Below are 19804 nucleotides of genomic sequence, written 5' to 3'. Positions count from 1 at the left end.
ATGGCCTCCCGGAAAATACATGTAATGAAAATTGCAACGTTCAGCAAATAAACGAATGATGAACAGGCCGCTAAATACGAATTCTCCTTCCTCGATTCCTCGTCTCCAACCAATTCAATCTTTCCTTGAAACTTCCTTCATGATGTTGATTGTTGAATTTTAGAGTCCAGATCTTGATCAAGGAATCTAGGCTTGTTCCAGTCGTGGTAGAGTCAGGGCCGACTCAGGCCAACTTTTTTTGGTCAATACTTGTAAACTTTACTTAACTCTTTCCTTCCTCTGGTATCCTTGCCTTAGTACTTAGTAGGATGTCGAGGGGAGGTGCAGGTTTCGGTCCTGTGCTGGGTGTAGAATCTACTGTACTGTGTAGTGTAGCGATAGATCTAGATCTAGATCTAGATCTAGATCTAGATCTAGATCTAGATCTAATCTAGATTCTAGATCAGATAGATCTACGTAGATTATGTTGTTCAGGACCTTTTTAACCCCCTTTGGAAGAGGCTAGCCATACTTTAATGACGGCTAGACTGGCAGTCTAGCCGTACTTAAGTACGGCTAGACTGGCAGTCTAGCCGTACTTATTCTTAATATGATGGCTAGACTGACCATTTACAAAAAATAGGCCTACTGAATTGTAAGTATACATTTTTAGTGTGCAGTACCTAAAGACACTAAAGTATTTGTATTTGAGACAAGACCAGGTGCCTTAATGACAGTTTTTAAAACCTCCTGTTTTCTAATGTTAATAGGGCCTTTCTAAGATAAGTACGGCTAGACTGGCAATCTAGCCGTACTTAAGTACGGGTAGACAGCCAGGCTAGCCATACTTAAGGACGGCTAGACTGTCAGGCTAGCCGTACAAGACTTAATATTGATGGCTGAATTGTGAAATTTTTGGCCACCTCTATTCTCACCCGGGGTGAGAATAGTGCAGGCGGGTCTTGTGGCTATTCTCACCCGGTGCGCGTGTCAACAAATTTTGCGTTTACCCTAAACCACAGAATTCTACACTGTGATAAGAGAAAAATTGTAGAATTCTGTGCTGTGAACAAACGTTCCATTACAACTGTACTTGTAGCCTACTAAAAGCGTACAATTTTGTCTGTGGGCAGTGGAGAGAGAGAGAGTGAGAGAGAGAAAGAGAGAGAACAAAACAAAATGGCGACCCGCGTAGTTCGGCTCGATTCGAAAAGTTAAATAGCCGTAGCATCTTTGTAGACAACCAAATTAATTTACTTTTGTGTTTTAACATCATTTTTAAACTTTGTTTTGGTCAATTTGATCGTCCACACCGATAGACAGTATTCAGAAAGAGACAGAGAGAGAGAGAAGAGGGGAGGAGTAGATCTTGCGAGAACTTCTGGGCGGGTGAGAATAGCCACTTTCGAAATTTTTAGTTTGCAATGCCTACAAAAGTATTTGTATTTCAGACAAAACCAAAAGGTGCCTTACTGACTTGCATGTTATTTCAACTTGAATAATTTACTAGATCTAGATCTAGATCTAATGAGACCTGTGTACTTAACAGGCTTGAATCGATAAGGCCAAACCTAGATCTAAGTACGGCTAGACTGGCAGTCTAGCCATACTTAAGTTAAACGGCTAGACTCTCAGTCTAGCCGTACTTTAAGTACGGCTAGCCACTTCGCAGGTCTTTCTTGGTCTTCCTCTTGATTTAAAGCTGGACTCTACTAAGTTAGATCTAGGGTGCTGTAAGATATTGTTGTAGTTTCGTTTGTTGAAGTCATGAGTAGGGGGGTTTCTGTCAGGGGGGCATGCCCCCCTGAATTTTATCCTAATTTGATGTTTTGCAGTAAGGTTGCATCCCTACTCTTGGTGTAGCCTATGAGTATTTGGTCAACAAGATTTCTGGATTTCTTCTCTGGATGTAAACAAATGGATCGTGGACTTTAACTTTACGAAGCCTTTTTAACACTTTAACGAACGGAACTACAAGATCACCTTCAGTGGCGGTGGGTAGTGAAGGGCTCACGGGCTTGAGCCCCTACCCCCTCCCCACCCACCACCCCCAACTCTATCCCAAAGGAAATGAAAGTTTCTCCATAATGAAATTAGCAGTTGAAACCGTTATGACTGCACGCAATGAACACAGAGTGATCAACTTGGCAGCTTGCTCGCTTATCCAATCACTGTTGACAGTTGTCACCGCTTACAACTATAGTAACCCAGCAGCCAATCAAATGTCTCTAGGGCTCAGCGAAGATGAGCCCTTTTCCCACAGTCCGTCCTTAATGAAACTCTTCTTGTAAAAAGGTAGAAGACTGGGGAAAAAATAACACTGTACACAGGGCTCACGCTCTCCTAGCCCTGACAATCGGGTGAAAGTTTACGACACACTTTCCCCCACTGACACAAATACCTATGAGCTCATTGGTTCTTTGTTGGGTGCGTTCGACTTTCTTGACTACACGACCTAATCCAGCTCATAGAAGTATTATGTTTGAAGTGCTGTGTGTGCATGTTTGTGTTTGTGCCGCTGAGATTTAACAGTTATAATTCAGGTCGAACTACTTTTACCCCTTTACGGCAACTCTTTCATCACACGAAAACTAATTAGAGGAAATTTGGAGGTGAATCGGCTTCATCCCCACCATCAACAAGAATTTAACGAAGAACAAAGAGATGGAAAACAAAGGAAACTCTTCTCGTTTGAATGGTTCTCAAACTGCCGTGGCTCACCGTGAGTATAGAAAAATCATCACTATTTAGTTCTTATATCTTATTGCTTGCTATTTGGTGGTAAAGAACTGGAAGCAGCCTAAGCCCCACCCAAATTTTGGTCCACCCACCGCCACTGATCACCTTGTAAGCTTTAGACGTTAGTCGTTTCTGGGGCATTCTGGTTAGATGTTCAAACCATTTGACTCTTTGACGCTCTATGAATTTTATTACTGGCTACTGGTGGTATTCCAGTTTGTAGATATGTACGTAGTCTAAACAGCCGTAAGCACTGCTCACCGTCGAACGCTCCGTATCCCGGACTCTAGCATGGAGATCATCAGGAGAGAATGCGTCGCTGTTTCGGGCTCTTCCTCTCTACAGCTTTTCTGACGCACCGAGCCCCCTCACCGATGTGAGGTCTCCATGTTAGTTCGACTGTTTTCCTCTGCTGCCAACTTTAGGATTCATTCCAGCTTGAGTCCTCTCGCTTCAACCAGATCCAATGACTGGCTTTCTCTGCTGTCTCCTGAAGGGAGTTTGTGAGTTCGTTGCTTTTCTTTGCAGTAAGTCCTGCCACTCTCATCCACTTACGGGCGCTTGTTGCTACAAAACCTCTGCATCCTACCTCTACCGGAAAATGGGAAAAATAGTTTTCTTTCTTAATGCCAGTCTCTTCTGGTGACGTTGATGGTTTTGCGGAGACACGTCATGCCTCATTTCGCGTGCATTGCTTAAAATTTCTTTCTTCTTGTGCCTTTTTTAGAGACCATGTTTGGCACTGGTACTGGTATGTTAATGTTTGTATGAAGATGCTGTTGATGAGCTGGGATTTCACTTCGGTTTAGATGTTCTTGTGACTGAGCTGGGGTGCTATCTGGTAGGTCGATCACTGCATTTGCCTTCATAGTTCTTTTTTCTATTTCTTTGTCCTTACACCCATCATGTGTGAAGATGCTTCCCAAATATTCTTCTACTTGTTGGAGCTGTGCTGAGTCGTTCTGTTTCATACTAATAATACAGAGAGGGCCAGTTTAGATAGATCAAGTAACTGTAAAGCTCACGTCTCGACTGTTATCATTATTTTCGAAAAATGTTCGTAACTCTAGAAATATTTTGGAACAAGAGTCGGAACGGACATCATGCTGGACTCAATTCAGAGTCCAAATATAATTTTTGTCTATTCAGACTCGAGTCCGAATGGAGTCACTTTTATAAATTTCTCCCTTCTATAGATCTATAATTCTTTCTCTGCCATCTGAGAATTTTACTCATAAATTTGTACAGTCCATTCCATTTTACAACAGCCTCTGTTATTACAGGAACTTTGATGTATTACAGTGATGAACTGTCGGTCCTGTCTGTCCTGAGTATGACTGTATTTAGACCATTGCCATTGCATTTTTCAAGTTCACCAACTTTCTTTTTGTAGTCTACTCCTGCAATCAGTGGACTCGGTGATTTATTGTGTGCCATTATTTAATGTGGTATTTCATATTGTCATGCAAGCAATGTTGATGAACTGTAAATAAGGCAAAGGTCTAATTGACATCTTCACATCATTCGGAACTTACTTGATAACCTACTACGACTACGCACATTCGTAGTCTTTGTTGTGGGGCCAATGGTCAATATTAGGGGGGAGTAGCCACAACATGATAACATCATGTGTCAAAAATGATTTTAAGAAGAGAGACCTCAAATATAGTTTTCTATCTTTACTACAGATGTGTGTGTGTGTGTGTGCTTTGATTGTTTTTCAAAGTTTTTGCCATTGGAAACGAAAGTTCCCTCTGGAATAATTGGAAACCAAACTTCCCTACTGGAATAAAAGTTTCATTTAATTTATATTATATATATAGAAATTGATTTTATATTTTATAATTTAAAAAAAAATAATAAAATGATCCTTGTGAAAAGGCTAAAAAAATCAAGGCAATTGAAGCTTCTTTTTATATATATTTGACTTTTGATGTTGATTATCTTTTTGAGACCCTGAATCAATTTTGAGTGTAACTGCCTTCCTTGCAGGGTGATGCATTCGTGATGATGAGGGGGAAATTCCAGCCTTGGGACTGACTGTTCAGAGATGGCCATGCAACGACGTGTGTTGTTGTCTGCGACTGTCATAGATGTTCTGGAGGGATCAGTGACTTATGCTGCATGTCCAGAATGTTACTCCAAGCTTACACAAGGGTTAGTGGAAAGCAAATAAATTTTATGTCATCTATAGCAGCTTCAATCCAGCTGATACAGTTGTCGTATCTCACTAGTAGTAAGTAGTAGTTCTGTTCTCAACTGAATGAGGGTTCTATAATTAATACTATATATCTTTTTATCTTTTTCTTTCAGGGACAGATGTTAAATGAATTTAAATCTACAAAGTTTTTATTATGGCTACATTAACATATACTGTAACCTTTAGTGCGAGGGGAACGGCATCCCGAAAGTCCCGATTGGGCTCAAAACTATGCATTTTAAGTTATAGGCATTTTTAGCTTCTTCAGCCTCTCTTACAACTATTTCACCACAAAAGAACCTCCTAAATCCTTTTTTCTTCCCATACCGGGCATGTTTGTCATCACTATTTCCTCATAAAGTCAATCTTTTATTTTTCTTTATTGCCTGTTTTCTCGAATCTTGTTTTTTCTGTACTTTTTAAAAAATAACTCCACCATTTTTCATCCAATCTTCATGACATTTTCACAGAATGAAGAAAAGATGTAATACTAAAAAAATTTTGTGATGAATTTTTAATATAATATGGATAATATAATATGGAATAGTTTTTTGTTGATGGTGTTTGGAGTGTAGATTTTCACGGATTAAAAAAAAATGTGAGTACTAGCCTACTTCAGGAAAAAATGCATTAAAAATTTTGTAGTATGATTAGGAAAGATTCATGAAACAGATTTGTAGATCTATTGTTTGCCAAGATGCATGCAAAGAAACAATGTATTTCTTTAAGAAATAAGTGCTATATTAATTACGTAAGACATGTCAACAAAATCCAATATGGCCGTTGTGTCCATGGAAACAAAATGTTTTTCTCAAATTTGATTGCGGATTTCAAAACTCCTTACTTACTTACTTACTTACTACCCATTAAGCCACCTGGCGTTTAGGGCAGCAACAAAGGATCTCCCGCTCTGTCTGTTTTGGGCCATCTTGGTCAGCGTTCCCCACAAATGATTCCAGGACTTCATTTCAGACTCTACTGTGCGTCTCGAGGTCACTTTGGGTCTGCCCCTTTTGTGACGTCCTTCGGATGTCCAGTGGAGGGCAGTCTTCACAATAGAGTCTGGTTTTCTTCTCAGAACCTGTCCAATCCATCTCCATCTTCTCCTTTTTATTATGGTGGTTGTTGTATGTATGAAATTTGATAACGTTTGATCCGCTAATAACTGAGATAGCCTTCAGCTGCCATGTCCCCCCCCCCCCCCCCCCCCCCACTCTTAATAACTACCCGCCCCGCCCACAAAACAAAACCACTACAGTGGGTGTTGCATTCAACGAGGTTGCCGGGACTGGCTTGTTGTCCTTGTTGGATCCGACCTCTCGTTGAACGTGACTAAGGCTAGGAAAAAAGAAAGGAGACAAGTTATTATATTGCATGATGTGCCAATACCAGTAATTAAAACAGTTGTTCCCCCTGATGACGATAATCTCAAACAGCATCAGTGTGCGCGTGTTTGAGTTTGAGCTGTGTTCTGACCGTCATTTCTGCATTAAAAAATTTTTTTCATCCGGAACACTTTCTCATGTGGAAACACCCTCTCACACTTTGGCCTAGATCTACATAAAGTAAAGGCGAGAGCTTGGATTTTCTGATCAGTGATCGGGGGAAGAAAAGAAAACTGAAAATAACGAAGTTTTCGATCTAGACCTACCCTTCCAGAGTTCATCCAGTTTCACACAGCCCGTATCTCGTTCCCATCCACCCCCTCCCATCCCTACCGCAGACTAAACCTCGCCCATCCTCTTGGCTTTGGGGCCCATATTAAGTGGCACACTAGATCTAGCAATACAATGTGTTAGGAATCGAGGATATGCCTTGTGCTTCGCGTGAGGTGGAGAGAAAGGAGAAAAATTCTTCGCTTTTGGGGCCGCTAATTGCTTTTATTTAGTTATCGAGACCTCATTGAAAGCGACTCCGCTCTGTTTACAACCTCGTTGGAGCTGATGTACATTTACAATGAGATATAAAGGAAAAAATCGGGGATTAAGGATTGTCTCGTTGGAGCCGACTTCTCGTCGAATGTGACCTCGTTGAATGCGACACCCACTGTATTTGTGTGACTCATTTCATTACGGCAAATTTTACATCTTTATCTTTCAGTTCAGTTTTGCCGCTGTGCTCAACCAAAGCATCTTCAGTGATTAAATTATTATAGAGTTTGTTAATTAGGCATGCATATATATATATATATATATAATATATAATATATGTTATTATATTGGTTCAATTTTGTTTATAAACAACCATTGCCTGTTGCTGTTGGGGGTTGTCAGTTACTAATAAAATTATTTTTATTTTGTTTGCTACCTGTAAGCTTTGGAGGGGGGGGGGAATATTTGATTAATTTAGGCTAATATGTGGCCCAAATATAAATATAAGCTTTTATAGAGATGTTTTATTAAGGCTGCACATGTAGCCCCTGTAAACTTAGTAAAGGGAGTGAGGTGTTTGATAATTTTAAGGTAACACATAGCCACAATAGCTTTGAGATTTTTAAGTAAGGCTACATATATATCCTTTATTTTATTATTAGGTCACTCAGATATATAATAACCCAATTTTGATTTAATTTAAAAATTTTACCAACTTCTCAAGTACATAGCAGTTTGCTGTATCATTGACACTGGGGTTTTTTTTTTTACCTCCTCAGGACATGTCCAAAATGTGGCTTTTGGTACACTCAGTCAGAGATTTCATACCGATACCGTCTGTGTTTGGCTGTGTGCGATGGTTCTGCTGTGAGCTTTGTGACAGCATTTGGAGGCATGCTCAATCTGTTTTTTGGAACACCAGCCTCAGACTTCCAGCAAAAGTAATCTGCTTACTTACACTGTATTATTATCACACAGGTTCTCATAAAATTTCATTTTGTTTGCTTGTAGCAGCTGTACTGTTTTTTGATTGGTCACTGGAAATGCATCTTTGAGAGAAGGTTTCTGATTGGTGTTTGGGTGACTGCGTGTAATGTTTAATTAGACCTAGGCCTGATGCGCAACACGCGTGAATGCAGTGAAACACTAGATAGGCCTCAATAGGGTTTAAGATTAGCCAAGTAAGCCTAATCAGTTGCGCTCGAAGAACTTATATTCTTATAACGTACTTGTTCAAAGAATCACAAGAGAAATGTTTCTCTGAATGTAGAGATCTATGATTCTGATGTCGTCCGTGAATTTACGGTCAGGGGGTGGTGCCTGGAAAGCCATGTGGCCGCGCCGTTGTCTCTATGACTAGATCTTTGAGACTATGACTATCTCCAACAGTTTCCTCTTAGTTGTTCCTGGCATTTTATAGTGAATATTCATTACATTAGTATTTACAATGAGACTGTCTTTCTACCCCCCCCTCCATTCAACGCCTTTGTATTCATAAACGCAGTCGGGGAATCCTTCACAAGACAGTCACGTGTCGTCATATTATCGGCAAAAAGTGACCCTCACCCCAAAGGGAGGTCACTAGAATATCAAGGCAATGAAATGACTGCGTCCCTTCCTCCCTTTGCAAAGGTGCATGCAAACACACGCTCCGTATAAACACACGTTGAAGAACCCTCCCGAGCACTGTGCGTTTAGGCGGAGACTACTGTAGTTGTTATGCTATCCACACATCATGGACTTCTGTTCAAATCCTCTTTTTCATTGTTTATTGGTTTTTCTTTGAGAGGCATAGCTGATTAGATTGTATGTTATGATAGACTTACAGACACAAAGTTATCAACATCAAAAGTAAAGTAAAACTTCTGGCTTGTTCTGAGCTCATGCTCTATTATTATTATGTTTTTGAAGACACTTATACAAAATTCAGATCATATAATAAGTGCAAGAAAAAACTGATAAACATTAAGTTGCCAGTGAGAAATTTTAAAGTTGGCTTTTTTGTTTTTTGCAGTCTGTCTTTAAAATGGTTGAAAAATAATCTTGGAAAAGAATAAGCCAAAAGGGCTTAGTACAAAGAGTAATTTGCTTGATAGGCTTTCAGCACGTGTTGATGACCCATGTTTGATAATTACAGATGGATCAGATTGACTTTGTTCTAAGGATGGTATAGATTTTAGATCTAAATCTTGAAATTCATGAATGTGATTTAGGACTCTACTGAGTAGCTTGCTTCTCTGGCTCCAGGAAGTAAAGTTTTCAAACCTAAAAAGGTTGTTGTAAATTTCTAAGAAGTCTTGCAGTTGGTCGAGGTTGCATACCAAGAATGTAACAAGTAATGGCATGGCTAAAACGCATGAAATGAATATATATTAATAAATATAATTTAGAACTCCTTCTTTCCACCGTTAAAAAGGAATTGTTCGTAATTAATTTATTTGGTCATATTTTTTAAAACTCTTGAGATCCTCGTCATCACTCACACTGTACTGAGGTTTTTTTCCCCCTGTCCTTCAATAATTTTCCTTGTGGATTTGTTTCTGATCTCCATTTAAGACATTCAGTCGAACTTGCTCTAACAGCCACTTGTCCAAGACAAGCACCAGCAAGCACAACTGACCACTTCCAATTATACCCCTTTTTCTACATTATAATGACACTGTCCAAGATGTCCGCCTGTCTAAGATTATTACTTTCCTCCTCAACAATGAGTGGTCGTGGACAATTTCATCTGTATTAAGATAATTCATGTATATGGTAATAAACTCGCACAAAAAAGTCAAGGAACAAAAATTCAAAGAAAGATTGCTGAAGAACAGTTTAACTGAATTTATTCATTTTTTCACAAAAGATGCTTTCGACTCTCTAGATTAAGTGTGAACAATTTCAGATTTCAACAACAACAAGAAGTTTATATAAAATGAGTTTAAGTCACACTGGTCGGATTTCAAAAGTCTGAACAGCCAAAGTTCTTCATGAACATTGTCAATAGTGGATGTAGCCACTCTGTTTAATCAAACACTCGGCACAGTGTCGAAGCATGGATAGGACATGCCTTCGGAGAACTTGTTGGGGTTGGTTCTGCACTCCTGGACGAGGTAGCCCAAGAGTTGTTGAAGGTTTTGGGCAGGAGGGTGGTTGTCCCTTATCCACCGGTCAATGTGATCCCAAATGTTCTCTGTTGGGTTCAAATCGGGACTACAAGCTGGTCAGTCCATGCAGGTGACAGCTCGCTGCAGCAGGAAGTCCCTCACGATGCGTGCACGATATGGCGTGGCGTTGTCGTCCTGCAGTACAGCCTGTCCAATCTGCTTCAGGAGAGGAACAGCAAGGGAACGCAGGATTTCCTCCCTGTACCTTGCCGAGGTCAAATTACCCTGTATATGGTACACAGGGTCCTGTGGTGAGCTGAGAAGCCTCCCTACACCAGAACGGACCCTGCAAAGTAGAGCGGCACCTGCTGGATGCACTCAGGGTGGAACAGCTCTCCTCGACGCCTCCAGAAGTGGGCTTGCCTGTCTGGGTGCAACAGGTTGAATCTGGATTCGTCCGAAAAGACTACTTGGTCCCACTGACAATGTGTCCACTGTTATTGGCGAGCAGGCCACGCTGGCGAGCTGCTTTGTTGGGCGGCGTGTGCCTTGGGCACCTGGCAGGGACACAAGAAGCTAACCTGGCTCTACGGATACGGTTCCTTACCGTCTCCTCGCTCTCATGGACATTGTCTGTCACCCGTAGTTGGTCCCTGATCCAGTTTGCAGAGGTGGTTCGTGACGTCACGGCCTGTTTGACGATGAACCGGTCGACGCTGTTGTTGGTCAAACGGGGCGGTCCTGGTCGAGGCCTGTCCAGGACCCTTCCGGTCGCTCGCCATCGTTCTTGCAGCCTCTATATGACTGATGGAGACACCCCAAATCGATGTGCAACAACTGGGAACGTGGAGCCATCTTGGAGCCAGGTAAGGGCTCGTCCTCTGTCGACGTCAGGCAGCGAGTGTTGTTGGACCATAGTGTTGTAATGAAACATGGCAGGAAAAACGCCGGCTTATAAAGGGTTGTAAGTGAGCAATATTCACAGCTAAGACATCTGTTTAGCACATGCCAAGCTTAGTTTTAGCTAACAGTCCCTATGCCAATGTTGCTGAGTCAGAGAAATTTAGCCCATTTTTCATGCTTTTCGGCTGTGTTTCAGAATGCCCTGCGCCGTCGCTATGAAGCTGGTGCTGGCAAATTTGCTCTACAGGCAAACTGTGTCTAGTCGTCAGTGCGTGTGCCAAGTTTGGTTGACTGATCATAACGGATTTGTGAGATATTAAAGTTTGAATTTGACAGGTGAAAACACAAGCTGATCCTTGACTTTTTTGGGCGAGTTTATATACTTTTGTTTTTTTTGTCAAGGAAATTTCATTTTAAAAAACACCTTTGTATTGATTAGCTTAGCACCAAAAAATCCATCGGCAGACTGATGTTTTCTCACAACTGAACCTTTCAGTCTTGATAATTTTTGTCCTTAGGTATGTCTGCCCTCTTGAGAACCAGCTGGGCAGTTTGTCGACAAACACCGTCAAGGCTGCTGTGGAAGAGACGTTCGCTGGGAGAACTCTTGTGTTTGGTTTGAAAATCTCCTCCCCTCTTAATCCGAGATGCGCAGCAGGCATGTATTTCTCGTTTTTGGGTTTTTTTGGATAGGGTGGTTTGGGGGGTTGCGTTTTGAGGAATTTTTTGTTTTTGATTGTTTATTGTGTTTTTTGTTTTTTTTCGGGGGGAGAGGGGGTCTTTTTTTTAGTAGGGAGGGGGAGGCTGGTGGCATCCTCTCTGTACCTGCTTAGAAGCAGCACCCCTCTCCTTTCAGGCAACCATTTGTTGTTTTATAGTTACTCTTACTATGTATTAAACCATGTGCTTGTGGTTAGCATTTTTAGATAGGGCTTGATTCAAGGATTTTTTTTTTCTGGGGCAAACAGACTTAACCAGCCTGCTCTTCTTTGACTTTCAGTGACTTCAGCTACAACTGCATTGATGTATTTTGCACTGGCATTGTCTGTATCTCAGAAGGCTAGAAACTCTATCACACTTAGGTTAGAATTTAGAGATAAAGAGACCTGTCAAGTAAAACCCTAGTTGTGCACCAACAATGCTTCCATGAACTGGGAATCAAACTACTTACTTTTCCCATTAGATGCAAGCGTTTTATTTTTATCTCTTCACTAATGATTCCCTTTTTTTATTTGAATTATGTTCTTTGCATTTCACTCTTTGTGTTTCATATCTATATGTTCTTTTTCACTAGATCATGTATATTTGTGACAGGTGCTGGGTCTGTAGACAAGGACAAGGGGAATCACTCAGTACTCACACTACAGGACATTATAGAAATGACGGGAGTTGGAGCAGACATGAGGAACAATTTTGTGGCTACTCAAGTCCTGCCCCAGACATCACCACAGACGAGACAAACCGTTAGTCATCACTTGGATGTTCTGATGGCTGTGCTTGCCAGAGAAGACGCCAACCACGCTGTTCTCAGCAGTGGCTCAGACGAGGCCCAGCTGTCTCTGTTGCTACATTCCTTTCTCAGAGAGGCTAGGCCAGACCTGGAGCTGACTGAGTCATCTGTTAGCCACTGTCCACTCAGTCCAGAGGTCTCGGATGTCCTGTCGTCACGTTCCTCTCCCAGTGATCTTGACCATGTCTCGGTAGCTCTCAGCTGTGACAACTCAAGACTCAGCTCTGTTTCCTTTGAGTCCATAGACAGACCAAAGTCTCAGAACCTTTCAGATTCACGTATCCACTTAAACGTTAAGTCAGTTTCGCCAAATTGGAGGAACAGTTCTGAATCTTTCAGATATACTGGGCCATCGACTCCCCTTGAGCTTGATAAAGAGACAAATGACTTTTGTGATAGATCGCAGGATGATTTTAGAAAGAAAAACTGTCTCCATGCCTGTAGCCATCGCCAACATTCCAATGATAGGTCACTCCTAGGTCATGGCAGATGGGAATCAGGCGATGTCCTTGATTTACATGACCATTTGACCTGCCATGTACATACTTTTGATGGTGGACCAAGGAGGTCAGTGAGGTTAATCAACAGAGAATTAGGGAAGGATCTGCAAAACTTGAGAGGTAAAGAAAATACCCACCAGTATATAGGGAGAGACAAGTCGTGTTCTTTACATGATCAGATAAAATCCCGAAGACATGAGTTCAGTCACGTAGTTAACGCAGGCGTGTTAAAGGCTCAGCCTAACCAAGAGAACATGAGGAGTGAAAGAGCAAAGAAAGATGACAGAAAGAAAAGTTGGAAAGCTGGACAGACTTGGTGCAAAACTAATCACTTTAGACGGCTGCGTAAAATGTCTGGTGTGTGCCATAACAAGTTTGGTGGTGACAGATCAAAAGCTAGGCTGACACATGATTCAAAAATTGTCCAGGATGTGTCTAAAGGAAGCCCCCAGCTCCGTCTAAAAAATGCAGAGACCTGCTCTTCTATGGAGGTTCTGAGAAACAGTTTGTCTTGTTCCCAGAATGCATCTGCCCTTATCTTTACGCATGCTGCATGTGGAGGGGATCTATCGGTATTGTGTAGGACTCAGGATAGAAGCCACTTTGAATCATCAAGCGACCGATATGGGTTTGAGGATTCTCCACAGCTAAAAAATAAAAACATGTATTCCTCTGACTTTTACAGGTTGTTGAAAACAAATCTTAAGTCATCTAAAGAAAGTACTGCTACCATTCATAATGAGAAATCCGCTACTGATCTTAAAGAGACAAGTACTTCTGCTGATAATGAAGACCATGATTGTAATATGGGTGGTGGGAACTCAACAACTAGTGTTCAGGGTAATTATTTTTCTTGTTTTCCGGTTGCAAAAGATAACAGCTGCTCTCAAACGACCAACCCTCCTGTTGCTGTTACTTGTGACCACCAACACAATGTTTCTGTGAGAACAGTTTGTGAGAGCAAAACCCTTTCTCTGAAGAAACAGCTGGAGTTGCAACACTCTCCAACCACATTGCAGCAACTGCCTTCTGATCCTGCTGGTGGTCGTGACAGCTGTGATGTTGGTGGCGGACTGAACTTGCTGGGGGCGGCAATTAGTCCAATGGGTGGTCATCACACCAGTTTGGAGGAAATGCCGGAGTCAGAAGATTTTGATCTTTTCATGGCAGCCTGTGCTTATGATAATGTGCAGCCTGTGCAAATGACAGGGACACTCTCTGTTAGCAAAGAAGCTCAGTCTAGTGGTAATAAAAAGTCGTCTGGTGGCTTAGGAAGAAATATTTGTGATCCTACAACATTAATACAAGTGACAAGGGAGCCCTCTGATGGCAGCACAGAACCAGCTGGGGGTCCAGAAGGAAATCATAATTGTGATGTCATAAAGTCTCCCCAGGGGGTGGATGCTCCCTCTGGGCACAACGGAGTATGGACTAGTGGTCTCATGAGAACTTTTTGTGACTCTATTTCTTCACAAGGCCTAGCGCCTTGTGCTTACAACAGCTTGACTACATCCCTGCAGGCAATGGTAACTCCCTCTGATGACAATACTGACATGGCTAGAGGCAAATGTGACAATGAGGAGGACAATGCCAGAGAAAGAAACTTCTCACAACTTTTTGACGAGACTCGCCTTACAGACGCGTATGCTCAGAGTATCTCTGCCAATGTCACTTTACGACGACACTGTACTCGAAAGGACAGGAAGAAGAAGAAGACATCTCATGTCACCAGGAAGTCAGGTGAGGCTGTTTGCCCCACGCTTGCTCAAATATCCCCCTGCGAGACACTGGAGTCCACTGACAACTTTCTGTGCTCAGCTGTGGAGCCACCAGAATCTGAAGACATGTGGAAGTTTCTGGAAGACTGTGAGCCAGCTTCATGTGTTTCTTCTCAGGTTGATCATGGAGTTGAGGGCAGAAGTTGTGTTAGTTGTCTCCCCTTTCCCTCTAAGCATAATCTCGAGATGACCAGTGAGCAACTCGGTCGCATTCAGAATACTAAATTGCGTGGCGGTATTGGTAGGCCTACTGCTCAAGGGATCGTAAACTTCGACTCTCAGAGAAAAGCTAAAGAAAGGCTGTCTGTGGTTGTGAAACAGTCCGGAGCGCAGGATGGCTGGCAGTGTGATCTCAGAGACAGGAGGGAGAAAAGCGGAGAGACAGACAACACAAATGATTGTGTTTCTAGCCACATTCTACAGCAGCAGTCTTTATCATTTGATGAGATAAATATTGATTTTGACCACCTGAGATTGCCTTCTGCAGGAATTGATCAAAATGAATGCAGGACACTATATGGTTCTGCCAAAAATGGGTCAGAAGTCTCAAGGACTAAATTTCTGAATCCAATTGAGGTCACTTGCGTCAGGGGACAAAGTCGTAAGTTGTGTCAGAATTTTTTGTCAGGCTCATTAGCTGACAGACCTGATTCATCTTTGGAATTTGTAACTCCAGATATCAGCAGTGGTTTTCGAAAATCTGGGTCTAACGGGGGTGTGGCTGAAGTTACAACTGCCCAGTATCATTATGAGAACTCTCTAGAGTCATCGCACATGTCTGTGTGTCACACTGCAGCTCCTTCAGCTATTTCCCCACTTCCTGTTGTTTGTAACATCCAATCAACCACACTACAGAAGTCCTCAAACCCTCCCCTGTGTAACGTCAGACTCTCTTTTTGTAACCAGTCTATGGATCTCTTCGCTTCTCCTGGAGGTTCTCAACAGACGGATGAACCTGGTTCGCAAAGTGTTCAGAATCGAACTCGACCCTCATATTCCTATGTCAATGAGACAAGCACCATTTTCTCCAGTGACCCAGATAGTCTCAGCTGTGATAAGCTTAAACAGAACAGTAAGCTGAGTGTTTGTAAGAGGGTGCGTTTTTCTTCTATAAGCAACCAGCTACATTTCTACCACAACAATTCAAGCTGCTCTGGCACTTCGAATGTGACAGATGTACGTGATGTGTCGCCTGCTGTCCAGCTCAAGTCATGCCTGAAGCCACAAGTAACACTTGACAATGTAGCTGGTGAGTGTTCTTCCCAGGATTTGTTTTCTGACAGAAGCTCCAACATGACCACTGAGTATAGTCAGATTGGTTGTTCCTTGGTTGGGACAGATGATGGAAATTCACCCTGTGTGACTTGTGATGTCAGTTCCCCTGATCTGTTTTCTCCGTCTGTTGTGTCGGAGTCTGTCCCTGGGTGCGTCTCTGTGTCATGTACTGATAGATCCTCCCTGTGGCACCGAACAATAACCTCCATGGCGATCCCCTCTAGTTTGGTGACCTTTGACCACAGTCCTGTGACTACAAGTGAGAGAAGTACTGCTTCACATCGATGGAGGCTTCTTACTCCCAAAGCACTGTTTACACCCAGGAGTCATTGTCCTGACTCCTTGAGGCCAACAGGACATACAGGTGTGGCTCAGGCTGTGAGGGATGTTGTTCAACAGGATGAGGACAAAAACTCAGAGGATTTGTTTACGTCCCCGATCTCCCCACAGCCCTTTGGTCAGGCAAGCATCGTTTGTGAAGATGGTAATCTCTGTTCCATCAAAGAAATATATCCTGATCCTAAAGAGGCATGCTCCTCACCTGACTTGTTTATATGATTGTTTATGATCTGGATAAGTGGAAGAGAAGTGTATCTGCACAGCATCTCTGTTGTCTTTGTCTATCTTTCTTAGTTTTCCCAGCACTAAATGACCATTATTGAATTGTTTGGAAAAAGTGCTTCTCTCTGTCTTCGTACACAAACAAACATCACCTGTTGCTGAGGTGTGGTAACAGTGCCCACTATGTGTCATAGGTTGAGGTGTGAGAATAATGCTTTCTATGCACCATAAGTCGAGGTGTGGGGACAGTGCTTGCTATGTGCCATAGGTCGAGGTATGGAACAGTGTGCCATAGGTTGAGATGTGGGAGCAGTGCCCACTACGTGATTAGGTCAAGATGTGGGAACAGTGCCCACTACGTACCAAGGTTGGTTGAGATATGTGAACAGTGCTTGTCATGTGCCATAAGTTTAGGTGTGAGGACAGTGTGTCCTGCTTGTAATAAGTTGAGGTTTCAGGGAGGTGTGAAATTATCAAGGCTGGAAGCTAGGTTTTGTGTGTTTTGACGGGAAGTTTTCATCTGTGTACAATGGAACTCGGATTCAACGAGGTCGCCGGGCCTGACCTAAAATCTCGTTGAGTCCGAGTGTTCGTTATAGCCAACACGAGGTTTTGTGTAGATTAATTACAGGCACTGAGCAAGTAGGCCCTAATGTATAAAGAGAAGTCACAAGTAGTGCCTGAAATGCCTGCATATTATGAGCTGTGTAAAAAAAAAAGACCAATTTGTTCAAATGCACACGCCTGTGTCATCTCGATTGTTCACCAAAAAGTTGTGTTGTTGAGTGGAGCCTAGCATGCGGTAACTTTTGATTCCATAGACCAGCGCACAATTCATTACGTAGATTTACGTCAAGATTAGCTTATCATTGTAATAATGATCAATTGCCGAGGTAAAAAAAGACTGACGCGTTTGTATCTGCGATGTTCAACGCCCGGCCCGCATGTGCCCCTCACCCCGGACACGCACACACAGCCACACGTGTGCAGGCCGCCCATCCGACCCCGACACACGCCAGAGTAGACACGTGCGGTGTTGGTATACATTGTATGAAAAAAGGCCGCTGGTTGGTCGTATGCAATCGGCTAAGTGAATAATGGTTCACGATGCAGGTGCAATGGATGGTTCCTGGGAATAGATAAAGTTCGTTCCGGGAGAAAAATGGGCAAAGCCACGTCTGCGGGGGCTGTTCACCCTGGAAGCGACCTTGTTGAATCCGAGCTCGCTGATCTAAGTGCTTGTTGAATCCGGGTTATTTTTATTGATTTTAAAGAAGAAAAGAAACGGGGAATCTATCTCATCTCGTTGAATCCGAGTTCTCGTTAAATCCGAGTTCCACTGTACTTGTACAGTTATCCTGGGGTTTAGTTTTTGTTTTTGAGTCAAATGTGACTAGTTTTTCCCTTTTAAAATAATTATTAATCCTTCTCTTTGTGTTCTAAAATAACTCGGACAACTGGACAATTTTCCCCGATAGCTTCTTTTGTTTTAAAAGATATGTTCCATTTTGCATTGCATTTGTATGAGTAGGCCTACAAGTCTTAATGAATGTTAACTTATGATTGTATTGATATACACTAGATTGCAATGTTCAGTTGCCTGTGGTTTTACATGCTCAATGTTGCTCAGCTTTCCTCTTTTATTGTAAATGTTTTACGCCCCCATCGACACAGTTTAGACCAGGGGTCACCAAACTTGGGCCTGCGGGAAAGCAGGTTTCAGGTTACCAGAAACCATGACATTTTCTGAACTATTCTGCCGTTTGAGCTAAAGATTTTCTCCAACAGATGAATTTCTTGTCACTGTGTCCAAAGATTAGTGAATCTGTGCCGTCACACTACATATGTATGTTCCCAGAATAGCTCATAAACTCTCACTGCATTAAAAAAAGGAAGATTGATTCTATGTGTGCTGTTCCTCCAAACTGCATAAATATCTAGAGTCTAGCACGCACATAGCGAAATCGAAAGGATGCAAAAATATTTTTTTTGTTGTGCACGAAGTTTGATAAGTATGTGTCTTTTGAATACAAAGAATATGCACGTACAAGAAAAAAAATTTTGAACCTTGAAATGTTTGCTATACGTTAGCTTTGTGATGTATGTTACGGGCAGTACATGTATTTGCAGTTGTAGGGTATGATGAAATATATACATATATCAGATGTGTAACTAGAGATTCCATCACTTTACTATTTAAAAAAAAAAATCATACAAATGATTTCAGCACTCTAACTTACTCTAAGAATAATACACAGTTCCGACAGGCTGCTTCAACCCAGTCGAGATACCGGGTACTCTATAAAAATAACTTTCCCACTCAGGTCATTGAACTGACATTTCTTGTGTGCAAGTGCAAGGACGAAGAGCCTTTCCATGAAATACCACTCATGCTCTTCCATCCACTGTATTGTATAAGTGATCTCTATATGTGCAGTTCCAGCAGGGTTTTGTAGACCCTAACCACTATTTTACAGTGTTATTGTTGTTGCTTCAACAATTTGTACAAGTTGATGTGAATGCTGCTGCTAGCCTGACCATTTGTAGTGTTGTAATAAAGTCTGCTTCTTGCTATACAGTGCAGTTAGCTTATGCAGTAAAAGTAGAGCATGACTATAGCGGGACTTTTGGTTCCAGAGGAAAAATGCAAAGGGGATTAAATTACAGAAAAATTTCTTTAAATCCACATAACCTCCCTTCCATATCCATAGAATTTGTGCTTTAGAGAAGTCTTCCTTTTCTTGTCAACTTCGTTGATTATCTCGGTCTTCAATTCGAGTGAAAAGCCTGTATTTCCTTTTTTCTTTGTTGGAAGCCATCTTTTCTTCGGTCTTGTTGCTTTTGCTGTCTATCGTTCCTTTAGGCCTACTGTAGAACTGGTGAAGTGGATGCGTGCGTAGCCCACGCCTGAGAATCAATGATCGCAATTCAATGCTCTCCTCTTCTTTTACTTTTTGGCCCAGCCTACGCCTGGGGCTAGGCCTATCGTCGCCTAAAACATGTCTCTCCGCACCATCCCTCTCTGTCGCTTGCCCCACCTCACTCATCACGGACTGGCCAATCACAAAGCAGCATCACCAACTTCCTGTTTGGAGCCCACTTACAGTAGACCCCCACCCCCCAATCACCTTCCCCCTTAGCTAGAGCTCGCTTGATCTCTCCCGCTGTTTCCAAGTTCAGGACTTTCCTTGCCCCATTATACCCGAGCACAGGTAATTGAGTTTACATCTAAGGCTAAAAAAAGGGGGATTCCGGGCAAGTCTGGCTGTAGGGAGGGTCCCGCTGCAGCGGGTGCCGCTATAGTCATATTCTACTGTATGCACATGTATGGTCTTTGGTGATTGTGTTTACCGAGTTTATTCAAATTATTTTATTAAACTAAGGAAAAAAATATAC

The 19804-nt window shown here is 42.2% G+C and overlaps 1 protein-coding gene across 2 annotated transcripts; it reads left to right on the top strand.

Moving 5' to 3' along the window:
• The first annotated feature begins 76 nt into the window (after window positions 1–76).
• Window positions 77–17011, top strand: LOC101847533. 2 transcript variants are annotated; one of them, XM_005109674.3, is made up of 5 exons: window positions 77–206; window positions 4711–4875; window positions 7569–7730; window positions 11303–11442; window positions 12099–17011. In XM_005109674.3, the coding sequence occupies exons 2-5, from the start codon at window positions 4769–4771 to the stop codon at window positions 16403–16405; spliced, it is 4716 nt and encodes a 1571-aa protein (XP_005109731.1). In that variant the 5' UTR covers window positions 77–206; window positions 4711–4768; the 3' UTR covers window positions 16406–17011. The 2 variants fall into 2 exon arrangements, with proteins under 2 accessions (XP_005109731.1, XP_005109733.1); XM_005109676.3 differs by lacking the exon at window positions 77–206 and adding an exon at window positions 2666–2701.
• Window positions 17012–19804: the final 2793 nt, after the last annotated feature.

This window comes from Aplysia californica, unplaced genomic scaffold (genome assembly GCF_000002075.1).
Source record: "Aplysia californica isolate F4 #8 unplaced genomic scaffold, AplCal3.0 scaffold00804, whole genome shotgun sequence".
NCBI lineage: Eukaryota > Metazoa > Mollusca > Gastropoda > Aplysiida > Aplysiidae > Aplysia > Aplysia californica.
Note: the sequence above shows the minus strand (reverse complement) of the source record. Positions and strands in the feature narration are given on the sequence as shown.

Excerpts from the sequence above, each read along its gene's own strand:
- LOC101847533 (XM_005109674.3), top strand. The coding sequence starts at position 4,769 with ATGGCCATGCAACGACGTGTGTTGTTGTCTGCGACTGTCATAGATGTT. Across the intron at positions 7,731-11,302 it reads GCCTCAGACTTCCAGCAAAA|GTATGTCTGCCCTCTTGAGA; the intron begins GTAATCTGCTTA and ends TTTTGTCCTTAG. Across the intron at positions 11,443-12,098 it reads TAATCCGAGATGCGCAGCAG|GTGCTGGGTCTGTAGACAAG; the intron begins GCATGTATTTCT and ends TATTTGTGACAG.